At 43.4% G+C, this 18,180-nt stretch overlaps 1 protein-coding gene across 1 annotated transcript; it reads left to right on the forward strand.

The window, feature by feature from the left end:
* Nucleotides 1-919: 919 nt before the first annotated feature.
* Nucleotides 920-17,106, forward strand: ADRA1A (adrenoceptor alpha 1A). The gene is made up of 2 exons (XM_075174676.1): nucleotides 920-1,802; nucleotides 16,595-17,106. The coding sequence occupies exons 1-2, from the start codon at nucleotides 920-922 to the stop codon at nucleotides 17,104-17,106; spliced, it is 1,395 nt and encodes a 464-aa protein (XP_075030777.1).
* Nucleotides 17,107-18,180: the final 1,074 nt, after the last annotated feature.

Here is an 18,180-nt window from a genome sequence, read left to right on the forward strand (position 1 = left end):
CAATACTGGGCTGAAAAAGGTTGGTTCCACTGGCTGGAGCCAGCCCGAGGAAGGCTCCCTAAAATAGCCTCCCGCTCTATTCTTATATGGGAACCATAGCAGTAAGTGAACGTTGCTTCTGGGAATCATATTGTTTGTGTCTTTGTCTCCTTCAGGGGGGTGATGATCTGCAAAGAGCACAACAGCGTGCATCGTTGACACGGCAAACTTCAAGCTCCTCTCCAGAGCAAGCCAGAAGCTGATGTAAAGGAACTTTAATTCGCGGTCCAGGAGCTCAAGTGGCAACGGCTCCACAGCATGGAGAAGCTTTGATTGACACCTCAGACCCTGAAGGTAGTGGCAGGTATCTCAGATGACATTGTTGAGCAGACACAGCAGCAGCCTCCACCTTATCAGGTTTCTAAGCCAGTTGTAAGGCAGAATCGGGACTAACACAAGGTAATTAAAAGCATCAGTGATTTCCTCTTGGGAGAAACCTAAATTTGAGACCTTTTGGAATATTTATGTTACTCACATATTGAATCTTCCCAAAAAGGCAGAAATGATTTTAACCTGCAATTTCAAAATTTCTCATCATGTAATCCTGGAAAGTAGGATAAATAGCCTCAGTTTTGTGTAGCCTCACTTCCGCACCCCAAGAAAAATGCAAAAGGAGTTAAATTTGACTTGGAAATGGTGGCTATTAACTGTGCTATAATGGTAAAAACTTAGGGAGAAAGGTAGATTTTCTAATATGTTTCTGGATCCTTCTCATTGTTCCTGGTGCTGCACTTCTAAGATGTTCTTAAAAACACTTTTCCCCAGCAAAGTCAGGCAAATGTTGCCTGTAGAACCTTCTGAGAACTGATCTCATCACTCTTTCTACCTGAAAAGGGAGTGAAGCACAACAGCCTCGCATGAACATTATCAGCCACTCGCCATGGCTTTCCTCCCGGCAAACTCCTCCGACTGCTCCAACTGCACCCACTCTGTGGGACCTGTGAACATTTCAAAGGCCATTTTACTAGGTGTTATTCTCGGGGGGCTGATTGTTTTTGGGGTTTTGGGTAATATTCTGGTTATCCTCTCTGTAGCCTGCCACAGACATCTTCAGAGTGTTACCCACTATTATATAATTAACCTGGCTGTAGCCGACCTCCTCTTGACTTCCACTGTCCTGCCCTTCTCAGCTACTATGGAGATTTTGGGCTACTGGGCCTTTGGGAGAATCTTCTGCAACATCTGGGCAGCTGTTGACGTCCTTTGCTGCACTGCTTCCATTATGAGCCTCTGTATCATCTCGATAGACAGATACATCGGGGTGAGCTACCCACTGAGATACCCAAGTATAGTGACGGAGAAGAGAGGCCTCCTGGCCTTGCTGTGCGTTTGGGCATTGTCTCTGGTGATATCGATTGGACCCCTTTTTGGCTGGAAGGAACCAGCACCAGAAGATGAGACCATCTGTCAGATCACCGAGGAACCCGGCTACGTGCTGTTCTCTGCCCTAGGCTCCTTCTACCTCCCCCTGACTATTATCCTGGTGATGTATTGCAGAGTGTATGTAGTGGCCAAAAGGGAAAACAAAGGTCTGACTTCTGGTCTGAAGACAGAGAGATCTCGTTCTGAAGAAGTGACCCTACGGATCCATCGGAAAAATGCTCCTGAAGCGAGCGGATCGGCCTCCAACCCCAAGAGCAAGCACCATTTCTCAGTGCGTCTCCTCAAGTTCTCCAGGGAAAAGAAAGCTGCCAAGACCCTGGGAATAGTTGTGGGATGCTTCGTTCTCTGCTGGCTTCCATTTTTTGTAGTAATGCCTCTCGGTAAGTAAAGCAAAACCCTCTACCTTTAAAGCACCTTCCCTGGAGGGAGGGCCGTGTCTGCGCCTGTGAACAATAATTCTGACCAGAAAAACTCTGAGGGAATAGTTTTCTATTGGAAAGCTGTCAAAATCAAAACATTCATCATCACAAAGCAGTGAGCATAAAAAACGATGGTCTCAAATGAAACAAACCATCTCTGGTTCAAAGAGAAGCATAAAATTCTGAAAATAATGGAAAGGATTTAGTACTCTCTTTCCATACAGAAAATACTCTTTCAGAACTAGGACTGTTATTTCTGACTAACTCTGCTATAGGAACAATATCTTTGGGGGGGCGGGAGGGTGTTTATATCTAAGTTTGCAACCAGTTCTTCAGGTGATATAAATATGTAAAAGGCCAAGATATAAGTATTAAAAGGCCAAGGTATAAATATGTAAAAGGCCAAGATATAAATGCATTCATGGTCAAAGTAGCTGTTAACAGACTTGGGGCCAGATCTCCTGGAGTCCTCAGCACCTAATAATTCCCACTATAAGGAAAAAAAAAACAGCTTCCTATCAGGAAGTTCACGCTATGAGATACCATACTCCAAATTAAGTGAATATATTTTTTAATTTATCATACGACCAGTCAGAAGACAGCAGTGAGGATCCTTCAAACTAATTTTATATGTCTCTGACTTGCATCTATTGTGGAAACCCACTGAGTCCACTGGCCAAACACTGGCTTCAACCATCATGCTGAATATGAATATTTATTCACCAGTTCTAATTCTAAAGGGGACGGAAGTTGGGGATTTGTTCTGCTTTGCTATCACTGAAATATAAAGAAGTAATTGGAATTTTAATTAAACCTTGCTCAGTCACCTTTGGTACAATTTCAGGATTTAAAAGCAGAATACTGATTTCATACCTATACCTGAGTGTGATGTATGTGGCATATCACACTGAAGTTTGCTCTGCAACAGCTGTACTAAATATTAGGTTTTGAAATATGGGACCTTAAATCTGTGACTTGCTCAATTTCAGTAGCTTCTCTTATGGAAAAGGCTCATGCTGTACAGGAAAGAGAAAGTAAGATTGCGTGGAAGTTTTAGCTAGTAACAGAAAAATGTGTACAATTAAGAAGAAGAAAAACCAGCCTTACCTAAACATAAAAAGAAAGATTTGGGGATTTTGTTTTTACATTTTTTTTTAAACCTTATAAAAAGCTGTTCTTTTTCAATTAACCTCTACTGGATTTACTAAGATTACCAGGTGGTTTCTCAAAAACCTGTCGCTAATGTTGCCATGTGAAAAACCCAAAACTACAGAATTTTTTCTGTTGGTCAATACTGGGAAGTGCTGGAGTAAGAGATGTAAATGTTTGATGAGGAGGAGCCCTGAACAGCCTGGCTCATGCCACCCAGGATGTCAGCATGTTGGAATGCTGGTTGCCAAGATGTCTGAAACATACCCAAAAAGGGTTTGCAAGAACGCATTAAACGCACTTCTTTTCATCTGCAAATGTGGTTGCCCACATGGAGCTGTTGTTAATTAATTTGCTTTGGATTTAAGAAATTTTCTGGACTCAGGAGTGGCTTTGCATCTTTCTTTGATCCCTTATAAGGAAACTTTCTTGAAGTTCGTTTCTCTATCTTTGTGGGCTTACTATGTTATTTTTAAGCGTATAATAAGTCTTTCAAAACCTATTTGCTACTTTTGTTTAAAGACAAAAAACTGTTAAACAGACAAGTGGCACAAAACAACATGTCTTCAAAATAACCAGGGAAACATCCTGAGGCAGCCTGTCCCGCCCAGAGCCAGGGACTCACCCAGAAATGACTGCATCTGGCACTCTACGCCCATACCGTGCAGAACCCTTTCCAAAAGCATTTTGTGGTGCAGTAACCATTGTCAAACTGTTCTGCAGACAGGTGAAGGCTGGCATGGGGAGGTCAAGTGATCCGGCCGGGATCGCGCAGCAGGTTAGTGGCAGAGGTCAGACCTTTCAGCTATACAGAGCACGGTTGCCAAAACCAACGGCAGTTGTGGAGTTCACAACACAGCTGGCTGGGCACCAAGAACTTTGTTGTGCAGAAGACGAGCTCTGCAGCTTTGTGGCCTTGGGACAGACCTATAAATGGTCCCATCAGCCATCGGCTGCTGCAGGTCACTTTAGTCATTTGTAGGAGTCATAGCCTTTTAGAAGCAGACCCTCAATGAAGGTTGCCCATGAGACAGACATTCTTAAATTGTGCTACACTCGGACAGCTGGCAGGTGCTTGCCACTCTGTGCAGAAGTTCCCAAAACCTAGGTTTATTTTACTGTGATCTGCAGCATCTTCAAGATCCCCACATCTATTAACATCAACTCTACCAGCCAAGAACCACTTTAAAACAAGAAGCGCCAAGCTTGTTAAAGTGTATAACAAATGGGGGTTGAAACTTTTGGGGTGTAAGTATGGGAAGGACAAGAGTGATAGAAGGGTATCAAGAGAGGGGTAAAGGCATGATACCATATCAGTAGATGTTGCTGCAAATAACTGGAGCAACAGTTTGAGTATCCCTGCCATAAGACAATACCTTAATTGAAATCAGTGTGTAAAGTTGCCAGTTGCAATCAGTGTAAGTAATGCCTGTCTTACCTTCTTAGATTCATTAGTTTCATTCCAGGCAAAGGGTCTGTGCAAGGGCTTTCAGTCCAATACACCTTCTTCTCTCGGCATTGATGTTTGTGGATAAGCCAGGGAATGATAATCCTGTTGCATGAAAAGAGCTGAGGTTAAGATTTGTTTTTTCTCTGCGTGCTGGAGTGCAAACCCATGCTTCACAAAACTTCCGTACAATGGAAGTGTCGGAACAGCTGATCTCCCCTGGAAGAAGTTAGGTTTTCATTTCTGCACGCGCTTCCTCTCCCTCTTTAGAGGTGACCACTGGATCTGCTCTTAGTCTCAAAGCTTTCCTGTAAAAACTTCTTTGAACTCAACATGTCTTCACAAATTATGTAACAAAACCTTCCAAGAAAAAGCTCAGGTACGTCCCAACTAGATCTACAGTCTTTGTATTCCCCTAATTAAATCTCAGCTCCTTTCTAGACAGGTAGCTTTCCTAGTGCAATGAGAGGTCCTTTTCTAGGATAGTTTAGGGAAGGTTTAGACTGACCAAAATGCAGGATAAGGGGTACCAGTCGGCACCTAAACACCAGTTTAATCTAAGAGCCAGCAAGAACTGTGATGTCCTTTGTCTATGTCCATTAGCCTCTATATACAACCCCTTCTTAGTGAGCTCAAATTCTGTCTCTGCTCTGCAGCAGTGGAAGTCTGGTGGTGTAAAGCGTTTTTTATTCTGCAGACCTTCCTTTGAATTGCTATTACAAAAAAAAAAAGCTGTAAACCCATTGCTGAATTAACTTATTGGGGGAATTCTGCACGGACTCTTCCTATAAATGTCATTGCCTAAAAGCAATCATGTCCAACACTTTGGCCCTATATTAGGTTGTAAAGACTGATGTCCATATACATCTACAGCTCTGCAATTGCTTCCCAAGCAGAAGATTTTCAGATATGTCCACCAAACTTTCCTTATTCTACACTAGGCATCCACCTTTCTGTAAGGATAAGCATACAAGGGATATATTCAACAGAAGGAAATGTTAATCTTCTGAAAAGATTACTTGCCTGTTTAGGAGCTCTAAATACTTTCACTGACTGCCACTTGTTTAGTACAGGCTGATATCTGTGCCAAGCAGACTATGAGAGCATCCTACCCCATCCAGGTAGGCTGGTATTATTCAGCCCTTCAGAGAAGGTAGCTGGAAAGGATGTTTCCCTGTCCACTTTAGGGCTATTGCTCTCAAATATCATCTTCTACGCCTGTAGTATCATTTTCTTAATCTCTTATTTCTCTTCTGCAACACTTAATTACCATATTCCCAACTGCTAGTCACTTATGAATCCCTTGAGCATCCCCATTTAACATCTCCTCATGTTAATTTGCATGGCGAGAATAGCTTTAAAAGCTTTTTAGTACTGACCTTCACTTTGGTTACCCTGTGCTGGGCTCCTTTCTCAAAACATAACGGCACTAAAGCACTCCGTTCAAAGAGCTGGGAGGAGCGCGAGCCCGGCGTCATGAGCAGGGGAGTACGCCCCACGCGCTCCTTTACATGAACAAGAATTCACTGAAGGGAATCACGAGCTCTGACCTAGCCAGGAGGACTAGCAGGTGACAGAGCTGCATTTTGGTTTTGCACATTAGTCAAAACCTTCTTATCGCCAAGTTTCTTTTTTCCAAGTGAGCTATAAAGTGAAGCCCTGCTTCTCTTCCCAAAGGTCTTTAAGATCTTGTTTACATGTTGCCAAAGTTCTTTAAGATCTTGGGGCAAAAAAAATGCCCTAAAGCAAGCAATATTGCTTTTCAAATGGGAGCAACCATATTCTCACCAGCAAATAGGGACTACCTGAAGCTGAACTGGAAACCTGAGAACAGGCTCCTAGAAGAACTGGAGTGTCGAGGGACAGCAAAGGCAGGGCTGCCCCAGGAGGGAGGACAACCCAGGAGCAGAGGGTGGCAACAGCACAGGCAGGAGCCATGCCCTTCCCAAAAGCATGCACTCACCGTACCTGAGCAGAAGCAGGCAGAGGTGGCATCTACCACAGGTTCAGCTGACAGTCCAGTAATCACCAGACAAACACAAAACAACAAAACAGAGCCAGGAAAGAACAAGCCTCAGCTTGTCTACATCACTCAAAGAGGGGTAAGGAGAAGAGCCTGACCTTATATGCAGCTTCTAGCCCAATGGGCAGAGGGTCTGTGGGTAGAGGCCACAGCTGAGGCTCATCTGGGCAATTAAGGCTTGTTGGGCCCTGGCACACTGCAGGAACAGCCTGCTCACAGCACGTTTCTTCCATTTCTGGTTTTTGTTTTCCTCTTGCAATTGCTAGAAAGGGATATCGACAGATACAGAAAGAAATACGCAGAGCTAGAAGATCTGGAAATTCAGTGCACGCCCGTAGTGATGTAATCTCATCCTCAACATCGCCTTGGAAACTGGTGCCAGCTGGCAGAGCAGAACTTTTCCTGTAGCTGGAAGACACTTATGGGTTGCTTTGGGAATTTTTCAGAGGGTTTCTTTTCAACAACATAGATGACAGTGCTTAGAGGTTGTTTTGAGGCGAAACGTGCACAGAACTGATGGAAAAAAAGAAAAAGGGTTGCGATATTACAAAAATGGTCCTAAGTTGGGTTTGATGGTTCATCTTAACAAACCCTCAGAAGCAGATAAACTCACAGTGCTTTTTTTGTTGGCCACTTTCTGTGGCAAGCTAGCTTAAATCAATTTGGTTTAGATGTTGTGTTCAGAAGCAAAAAGAAGAAAAAAGAGGAAGTTTGAGCCAGGATGTCACACGGCAAAAAACAATCCAGACTACTAAACTGGGCAAGGGAGAGGAAGGCTTTTAGCATTTGTCAATCATTGTCAATCAAGAGGATACACTGGAGGGTATTTATATTTGTAGTAGAATAACAAATTAGTCTTGTGAGCTGACACAAACACTGTCAAGGGAATCCTCTAATCCTGTCTATGTGCCTGTCTGCAGCTGGATTCTAATTACTATTTTGTGGGTTTTTTTTCAAATGGAGTCAAAAGGAATGACTCTCTATTTTCACTAGAGGTAAACCAGAAAAATAAAATGCATTTTTCTATCTCTGCCATTGATGCACTATCTCAGGAGGTCACAAGGTGAGGAGTAGGAACGTGCACCGACGTCTGGAGGTTGGTGGATTTATCCCTGTGTTCTCCTGTGAGGTTTGCATTTGTTGTATATATCCTCACTTGTTATATGTTTTAATAGGTGGCTGATTTAACTATGGCACCTCGCTTGAGCTCCAGAGGCATAAGCTCACACCCAGTCCACCCAGCTGTAAATGGGAAACTTATTTTTGGAAGTCAAAGGTGGCCATGACAGAAAAGCTGCAGTTGTGCGTATGTTATCAGATACAGAAATTCATTTACCTTAATCACGCCGCTAAGGCATGACTGACCTGTCCTCCATGTTGCAATGCTGGGACAACACAAACCTTCCGTTTTGTCTGTTAGGGTACAGTGTTTCCCAAAGGCTGTGCTTCAAGGACCCGTCTGATTTTTGGTACCAGTGAAAAACATCAGGTACAGCTTTATGGCCTCTTGCTCTTTTCAAGATCATCTGAGTCTCGATTCAGTGTGTTCTTCTGCCAGAACATGTTCAGCTCATCTCCCGCGGTTGCTGGATAAGCCATCCTGTGTCCTGCCCACTTGCTGTCAAAGTAACTGGGCTTTGGACCGTGTTCCTTTGTCATCGTGAACCAGAATATGACCGAGTCGGGTCAGGGAAGTTGAGCCTGCATCTCTGCTTCACCCAGACCTTATCACAGCAGGAGTTCAAATACCTGCTACTGTTTTGAAGTTTATACCCTCAGTTCACTCTGTTCCCTCCTGCAGACAGCAGTCTTTTAATGAGCAAAATCTGGGAACACCATTAGCAACACACGGAGTCCACCAGTGTGAGATACTGAGAGCAGTTTAAACATGGTTTTTAGGGTCTTTTGGGGGCACAGAAAGGCAGTGCTTGTGATTCATCCATCCCCCATAGTTTAAGCAGCAGGGTAATGGGAGCTCCCAGGTGTGAGATTCAGCAGTGAGCTGGGATTCCTCAGTAACAGGTTCACTGCTGAACAGAAAGTCAGCAATTTCCTACAGAATTGAAATAATTTTGTTGATGATACTGGAGTAATGGGTAGTATTGTCTTATCCTGTGAAGGCAGTGTTAAAGAGAAGGTGCTTACGTGTTGGGAGAGTAAATAAGTTTGCTGGTGGGGAAAATAAGGAAGAGAAAGCAAAAGTTTTCCTGGGGAGGAGAACTGTGTAGCATTGCACCAGCCTTCCAGGGAATCAGAGTGGAAAATAGGGGACACAAGATACTATCCCGGCATATCCCCATACAGAAGGTAAATAGGTTCACTTCTTTTCATGAATCACCTCTTCTCTTCTTTAGAATTGGGTAGATGGTGTTGTAGTAGTAAATAGAAGCACTGGACCCTCCTGTCCCTCCCACCCCTTTACTGGGAGGGCAGAGATTAAGGCAAGCAGCCCATGCACGCCCTTGACATCGTCATGGCTCGGTCGTCCAGATATTCAGAGAAGCAAGGAGCTGAACCCCCTTCCTTTTCGTTGTTCAGCTGATAATAATATAATAAAATAAAATGAATAAAAGCTGTGACAACCTAACCCTCAATATAGTTTTCATAGCAGAAAATGCTGAATTCCAGCCATGGAGGAAATATTCAGAGCTAGATTCGTCACATTAGCATTTCATTAGTGTTCCCTCAGTGACAAAAAAGAAAAAACAGAAATAAAGGGAGGAAAAAAAAAAAACAGAATAAAGCCCCAGCTCATTCTCTGGAGCACAGGTCAGGGAGAAGAAGGGTGTTTGCACGCCTTGAGCCATGGAGCCCAAGCGAGTGAGTGTCTGTTAAGCCATTGACTGGGGAGAAAATAAGCCACAAAGATAAACAGCCAAGATATTTCCTTTGCAAGTTTGGGATTTTGTTTGGGTTTGTTTTTTTTTTGCTAATCGCAAGGGGCATTTTTCATAAACGCAGACTGGAAAGGCTTTGTTGGTCTGGGTTGATAACTCAGCTACACGGAAGCCGAGGGCAAAGATCCTGCTGACTTCCCTGTGGCCAACATTTCTCCACTGTTACCGAGTCCTGAAACGTTGTGTCCCACTGACACAGCGAAGCAGCGGAAGGAATTGGCAATATTAATAACCGTTTAAACGGAAAACAAGGGAGGGAAAGTGGAGTCAGTTGTGCTACATTTCGTGATTCACATCTACGGCTCTCCGGCACGCACTACCTCTCAGGGAAGGCTTGTCCTCGTCTTCAAAACGTTCCTGCTCTGCGTAGTCACCGCGTTCAAGTCCCTGGAGTAAATGAACCAAGAATGTAATTTTTCACTCGCTCTCAAATGTCATGGCGCAATGTAGGATTTGTTAGTGATTGAAAGGCGATGAGTGATTCTCCCACCCCACCCAGCAAATGTCAGGATTTGTCTTCAGTTTGGATACATCAGGGAGAGATACTCAGCTTTTGCTGAAGAAGATAATTCCTCTATTGCTAACCCCAAGGATTCCCAAATCACGACCCACAACCACATAGTGACAAACTCGTGAGACAGGCTGAGACAGACTCATCTTTTCAAACTATTCTCTGAACCACCCGCTTGGCTGTTTTTAATTTTTAAAGGACAGCTAATATTTTGTTGTAAGTGCATGACTCCGAGAGCGAGGGCTTCGGGATGAATATCAAATATCTTAAAAATGTGAGCAACGAGATCCAGAATCATTCCACTGCAGTAACAGCATGGGAGCTGGAATTTCAACGACAACGAAATTGATTGGTAAAACAATGTGATTATTTGGGTTTACATGGGTAACAAAACCTCAGTTTACCTTCCCATGGTTTTTTATCGGCTTTCTAAATCTGCAACTGCCCACAGTGAATCTGGAAATAGTTGCTTGCTGAGATGTTTGCTCTTTGCCAGAAATATCATCCATCGTAAGTGGGTACAATATGAAACAGAGCATAAATTAGGTCTGAAAAAATCCAGATAACCAGAGCCCCGTTCCCAGACTGACCCATTCCTGTTGCCTGTCCTTTCCACCTCTCACCTGTGTCCAAACACCCGCACCCTCCTGAATGCTTTCCTGAGGAGAAACAAACTCCTTCTACAGCTGTTTATTATGGGTCAGGGATATCTAGGCACAAAGCCACTCTCATTTCCCCCCTGAACCAGCCACAATATTCCAGGTCCTGGGACAGGCACAGCTGTAAACGTGCAAGACTTGGCAGATGCAGGCTTTTACCCTTCCTCGCCTCTATGAACCGCTGCTCTGCATTTGTTACGTTAATTTGATTATACAAAACCCTGAAGCGTTTCCTACTGTTCAAGGGTTCTTTGATCCCATTTTTTGTTCCCACAGAAAATACTTTCCATAAGGGAGCGGCAGGGTGAGACGTGCTGGGAGAGCATATATGTACAGAGTGCAGCTGTTGCATGTCTGCAGCATACACACACATATATATAAAAATATTCTTTCCAAGGGGTGGTTTGTGTTTGACCCGAGATGCAATATAGAGTGCCAGTCTTATGGAATAAAGTTCAGTACTAACACTGAGCTTGGGAACACAAGACGCAACACATTCATCAATGTTTGTGGAGCAGCCCGCCTCACGAGAGATCTAGGGTGCCCCGGTGCAGAGTCAATTTATGTGGGGCCATCAGTGCTCCTCTGTGCTTCATCCTCTGGGTCTTTAGGGCAATTGCTCTGGAATAGCTGCTGTCCTCTGGCTTGACCCCTTTAGGGCAGATCCCAGGACCTGAGTTTTAAGCTTTGCCTCCCTGTAAACCAGACCACTATCCCTGTTTCCCGTTCGCTGTGATTCCAGAGGCGTATTTCCTATGCGTCAGAAGGAAGAGATGCTAGGATTTTTGTTTGACTTCTGTGCAAGGTTTCAGATGGGCACTTCTCCTGATTCCCTAGGACACTTCAAGCCCTGATAACATTAATACCAGCAAATACTGTTTGGTTCTCTGCGCACAAGGTGCACAGGCACTGCTGTCATCTCCTGAGTGGAATCTATAACATACAACATAAAGGGGAGAAAAAAGTAGTGAACCTAAGCAGAACTGCAAGATTTAGTAGCAGAGGTGGATTTTAACACCACTATGGGCCCATGGGTCACAAAAACGCATGGGATCTTATTCCCAGGGTGCTGATGGAGACGATAGAGAGTAAACAAATAACACAAGTTTCTGAAGTCTGGCAGCTTCTAAATCCCTCTTTGCTGTCCATCAGTGAAACGACGCACAACATCAGCACTGGTTTTTAAACAACCTATAATCAAGCAGCTCTGTAACTTCTGACAAATGACAAAGTCAAATTACATCTTTGTGACTGAATTGGCACTTACTCACCAGGAGGTACATGGAAAACTTATCTCAGATCTGAAGAAACTTCGAGTTGACAAACAGGAAGATAAATGATGAGGGAAGGGAATGCAATCCTGACATTTTCAGGGGTGAGTGATGAAATACTTAATGGCAAAGGATCTCAGGAGGCTAATAGTACATTTTATTTTATTTAATTTTCATATAACAAGCAATTGAATTGTGCTACTGACACTTGAGCGTCCTCAACCTTTTGAAAACAAAGCAGGAATTCAAGCATCATTTAGTCAATCTACAATTCAAAGGCATTAAAAGATCGGTTGAAGTTGTCTTTACTGTTCCTCCAGCACAGACTGCAGGGAGACAATGGGTGCTGAAGCCTCTAAACAGTAATCTGTTTTGCCACTATTTACCGTTTTATTCCTGACAGGGTACTGGGGAAGACATTGAGGCCTGTGAATTGGATAGAGGATTAGTTTTAAGAAAGAAAACTTTTCACTTCTCAACTGCTGCTCGCTGTCCAACTCTACCAGGGGATACCTGGATGGCAGCACTTTATTAATCTATGATTACACCTAGCCTAGAGTGAGAGAATTGGAAAAGCTTGCTCTAGACAATCAGAGCTATAATCATTCCGTTTTCTCAGTCCTGGCTGCTAGGAGGCAAGTGTCCGAACCCGAGTGGACACTAATTGGCAGCTGCCAAGTGGTCAAGGATTGAATGGACACGGACGCTGAACTGCTCACCCCAGTTTCACCAAGTTTCTTTTGTACTGCGCGCTGCTGTGTAGGAAACAGTCTTAGACCGTATACCTTAAAGAAGAGAGAATTCACCACTCTGCTTCGTTGTTTAATCTTATGGTTAATTACGGTCATTGTTTAAAAAACCCAAAACACAAAGCCTATATTTTATTTCTTCTTTGAACTCATCTGACTTGAGCTGCCAGCGCTGCCCGGTTCGATGGTTCAGCACACTGAGCAGAACTCACTGCTGGAAAATGACTCCCGTTTGCTACCAGATACATCGACCACTGATATTAATCATGACAGCAACATCACTGAATATTAAAGGCCTGGAGGAAAAGAATACATTCTTAGTATTCTGCGGGGAGGAACACGATTCCCCAAGGACTTGGAGAATATGATATTTTTCCCCTTTCGCCAGATACTCAGGTAGCCAACAGAAAAGATTAGGGGAGTTTCTGAACCACAGAGGTAACCAGGTGTCTGTGATAGAAGGGCATTGCTTTCTGTGGCCTTTGAACAGGACATCGCACTTCTGTAGAGGCCCTAAGCAAATGCTAACATGTCAGTAGTTCCTCACAGCAGTCCTGCGTCATACAGCAGGATTTTGCTCGTTATAGGGAGAAGATGCAGGAGGTGAAATATTTTTTGCACCCTACACAATAATTCAGTGGCTCAAGGCTTAGGCGTGCTGATCTTGATTTATATTGCTCTGGAAGTTGAATAAGCTGTCGGCAAGAGTAAGAAGAGGGTCCAAATTATTTCTACTTTGATTTTACGTCTAGCTCTGTTACATACCGTGTCCACTGACTATCAATTCCAGCCTCAGCCCTTTCAAGATGCTACTGACAATATTTCTTCCTATTGACATTAGCACTGTTTCGTTCACAGGACAACACACAGTTATAGTGAAGCCTGGAGACAGAGCTTTAGCTGATCTAAACTTATGCAGCGTCACTGACCAGCACAACCAAGTGCACAGCAGAGCAAAGCTCCTGTCCTAAAGCCCAAGTTGGAAAGAAAGAGTTAAAGACAGCGTGTGATGGGGTCTACAGATCGCAAAGTTTGTATGCTGTTAAAGCTACTTTGCTTTCTTTTCACTGTGTGTTGTTCCAAGGCAACAAGTCTCTACACTGATGAACCAAAAAAGGTTACATTAATAAATTAGCATGCAGATCCCCACCCGCAAAAAAGAGCAAGAGACAGACTCTGACACTGGCTATTTTCTATTTTTAACAGACTTTGGCAAGGCACTAGCATTCCATTTAAAGTGAGCCAGAAGTTGCAGCAAACAGGAATTGTTATTGTTTACCCATTTTTACACTCAGCCTCACGCAGCTCATTCCCTACACCGAGATTTGCTTCACCTTTTGTCTTAATACAAAATGGGAAAGTAGTAGATACGCTGCAATTAAATGAGGAAATAAAGAAAAAATTGAGCACGATTTGGGCATTTAGAAGCCTGTCGTTATTTTTCATCTGCCAATGAATTCAGCCAGAAAGTTCTTTGAGGACGTTATTTAGTTGTTCTTCACTAAAGGAAAAGAGCATTAATTTGCTGAGAAAAATTCTAGGTTGTGGATATGCCTGCTCACTCATGCTTAACTGCAAAACAGCGTTTACTTTCTTTAGCACAACATTTTTGGTCTTAAAACCTGGTTGATACTGAAACTGATAGTGAAACTGCTCTACCTAGCCAGCTTGGAGCAAACAGACGCAGTCACGGAGGCAGCGAGACTGGTGCTTGATGCCCGGCTTGTAACTGGGGTTGGAATTAGAGGTTCAGCTGCTCCAATACAAAGAGCAAGCTCCTGTGGCACGTTCTGCACTGCCTTTGGGTATTCTCAATCTCGCTTCTCTGCTGCTCCAACACACCAGGTGGCCTGGCTCTTGGGGGACCTCTCCCAAGCGAGAGAGAACTGGAGGCTTCTCGCCCCGCCACACCTATTTCTTCCCCGACCCCAGCGGGTCCTCGGGGCCCATCAGCTCCACTCCGAGGGTGGGAGCTGGTGCCCCGGCAAGAAGACATTGCGTCGCGTTTCACAGCGGAGACCATGTTCAGCAGAACGAGCAAGTCATTAATCACGCTGCACTATTTATGTCTCTGGTTCAGGCAATATTTAATGCATTCTCACACAGGCACAAACACCCTGAGAATTCCTTTCTGGCTTCTGCCGCTTGAAAGCATTTGCTGCACTTGCTGTAGCTTTGTTTGACAAAGATAGGAAGAAAAAGATTCAAACCGAAGTTCAGCAGGTCTCAGAATTATGTTAGGACACCCTCTGATTGCATTATTAGCTTTTCCTAAGTCAGGGGAGGTCCAACGAACAGATCGATCCCTGTAAAGCTCAGGAGCTGCTTACAGACGTAGTTGAACTGCAGAGGATGACAAATGTATTGATGCCTAAATCTTCCACAGTATTTCTTTCAACATGCACACGCTTACGATTTTTCCGGGGGGGAGCAGGAAGACAAGCATTTGTCAGTGCTAAAAGTTCTGTTTATTATAAACTTGACTATAAAGTCCAAAACAAGCCAATTATGTTTTCTGGGAAATTATTTTTCTTCCCGTGCCCGAACTAATTACTGACACTGGTGTAATAGAACCACTTTTTTTTTTCCCCTTTCTTTTAAAGGAGGCAAGAAAGAGCCTTTCCCCTTGACAACACATGGCAAATATTTTTCTCTTTCTCTGGTTCTACATTCATTTTGCAAAAATGGTCTTAGAAGTGCTGTTATCACTTATTCCCACCCCAGCACCACAGAGTGTTTAGTTTTCTGGTTCATTCACATTCAGACAATATTGTTTTTATTTCTAAGCAAAGAGAAGTACCAAATAAGAGAATTACAGGATCTTGTTACAATGGCCACTTTCTAGTGTCATTCAAGAAAAGCAACAAATGTCTAAACAATTCCCCATAAGCAGCCGTGTTGACTCTTTGATATCTTAAATATGTGTCTGTAGCTTTATAATAACATCTCCCCAGGAGTAAATCTCTTAAGCATTTACTGACATCCTATTCAAATCATTTAAAGTTAAAAACTTGCTTATACAAGCAGTAAGGAGCTCAAGTTGACTTAAACAAAAACCCAAAGGTTTGGCATTAGGAAAAATGTTCCCAAGATTTTTAATCAGTAGATAACTCATAATTAAATCCTGTGTTATCATATATCATAATCTATTTTTTAAAAAGGGTATTAGTAATGCTATTGAATTTTCAATTTGCATGGCCACTTGTAGTTGACTGTTGTGCCAAGACAGTGAGGACTTATTTAGGGCTCTGTCACTGATATGCTACACAAGCTTCATCAAAAAATTTCAAATTTTCTGAATGTTATCCTGCCTTCTATATAATAAAAAGTCCCACAATATTTTCCTTACTAAGGAGCCAACTAAGTTCTTGCTCTTTGAATCATCTCTGGGCGGTAACCTTGCAAGTATATATCAGTATATATATCACGGCTGCCCATGAGACCTTCTCTGGTGTTCATTGACGTAAGAAGGAACCTTTCCTTTAACTTCTCTGAATTTTAGATGCATTCTATGAGACAGAAAAATGTGGAAAGTTAGATTTTCTAAAGGTTTCAAGGGAAAATGAGGACCCAATACTTTATAATTTTTAAGACTTTAGCTGGAATGCAGTCAACTCAGTAATCCGACTTTTCACTTACTCTGACTTCTGAAGTGATGCCATTTTCTTGCCATTTGAAACCCCTTACGATGACCTCCTAGATATGACTGTAATTTGGCTAACTAATCTTGAATTAGAAGTCCCAGAGGAAGCAATTTTCCTCTATCACTTGATACCAGCCCTCTTGCTTGCCTCTCTGGTTGTAAATGGGAATTCAACGCTTGTGTAATAAAGTAGATGTCTTGAATCTATCTCTGAGAGAACATCCATGTAATTGTACGACACCATATATTCTGAAAGACTTGTTCCTGCAGGAATTGGGCTTCAAGTCATAAATTTTCCAAGACAGAACAGCATCGTAGTTATTTTTTCCAGTGTTTAATTTTCTTTGGTTACCTGCAATTTCTCACTGCCTCTGCCTTAACGCTCTGTGTATTTTCCATTTTAGGTTCTTTCTTTCCTGCAATCAAACCCCCGGACACACTTTTTAAAATAACATTTTGGCTTGGATATTTAAACAGCTGCATCAACCCCATAATCTACCCGTGCTCAAGTCAAGAATTTAAGAAAGCGTTCCAAAACGTCCTGAGAGCGCAGTGCCTCCCAAGGAAGCAAGCAGCAAAGAAGCAATCCCCAAGTTTCAACCTCAACCATCCCACTAGCCAAAGCATGGAGAGCGGCAAAGGTGTGGTCCGTATTCCTGTCGGCTCGGGAGAAACCTTCTATAAGATTTCCAGGTCGGACGGGGTCTGCGAATGGAAGATATTCTCCACCGTGCAAAGCATGCCTGCAAAAAATGCAGTTTCTAAAGACTGTACTGCTGCCAAAGCGAAAAGTAAAGGTTTCCTCCAGGAATGCTGCTGTGCAGGCACTTCGGGGAACCTGGTCCATGAAAATTGTAAAGTGCCAACCATTAAAATACACACCATCTCCCTCAGTGAAAATGGGGAGGATGTCTAACGGACTAGCAGCATAGGCTGGCAAACTCGTGGCTCTGCTAATGGGATGTTGCTCTTTTTATTGGGAAGTAGACGTAGATGCTGCAACAGTTGAAAGGATCCAGGTGAAACAAATAGCATACTGTAAAACAGGGCCAAAGCTTCTGAGGAGTGATGTCTTTGAGTGCTGGTAGCCTGAACGAAGCCCCTTAAAGACAGTGAATGGCTTCAGTGGACGGTGAGCACCCTTCGGTCTTCCGAGAGACTGGCCTCTGCAAGTTGTTTGCCTGACATTTAAAGGCTTTATTTTTCACTGTATTCCCCTGTTTCAAAGTTCCTACTGCTCTGATTTATGTGCAATGGGGGAGAAAGAGCAAACTACAAAGAGCCCGTGCTGATTTCAGCATGGATGCTTTCAGACAGCTCCACATTTAGAGCCATTTTGTGATTCTGCCCCCCCAAAAAAGCTAAACCTCGATTCAACAGCTGGGAGAGCTGAGGTTGGGAGGCTCAGGTCTTGGGACAGTGTTTACAGATCTCTGCTTACTTTTCATTGAGGGACTGTGGACAAGAATGTTTTCCTACCATGTCTTGCCTCTTTTGTTCATGTCCAGGTCCGGGCTTGGCGAGGTCCTGCACGCCTTGTTGAAGAGAATAGGCAGATCTTTGGATTTGCATCTTCAGCTGGGCAGCCTCATTGGTCTTCATGCCTGGGCTACACCAGGTGGGGATTTGGTCTTCTGTAATGCCCACAAGGCTGCTTGTCTTCAACCTGGCTGGAAAAGCAGTCGCTGCAGCTCACAGGGCATAGCAAAACCACAATCTTGGCTCTTGCCCTGCTTGGAGTCACTCTAAGTTTCCCTTTGTGCTGTGGTTTTCGGTCAGCTCCATTGCCAAGGGAAACTTGATCCAAGTGGCTGCACTCCACCTAGCTTCGGAGACCAACCAGAACTTTACTTTTTTGTACAACCAACCTCCCAAATCTCCAAACAAAACCAAATGAAAAACTGCATGCGTCCTAGGTTTGTTTGGAAGGTTTCTGTGCTTTGATGCGGGTCTAATAAAATTCAAAACTAGGTAAGTCATCATCAAATAA

This window comes from Calonectris borealis, chromosome 27 (assembly GCF_964195595.1).
Source record: "Calonectris borealis chromosome 27, bCalBor7.hap1.2, whole genome shotgun sequence".
Lineage (NCBI taxonomy): Eukaryota > Metazoa > Chordata > Aves > Procellariiformes > Procellariidae > Calonectris > Calonectris borealis.

What these genes read in the sequence shown, in the direction of transcription:
- ADRA1A (XM_075174676.1), top strand. Translation starts at nt 920, where the DNA reads ATGGCTTTCCTCCCGGCAAACTCCTCCGACTGCTCCAACTGCACCCAC. An exon ending in TTTTGTAGTAATGCCTCTCG is followed by an intron (nt 1,803 to 16,594) that starts GTAAGTAAAGCA and finishes TTTCCATTTTAG; the next exon opens with GTTCTTTCTTTCCTGCAATC.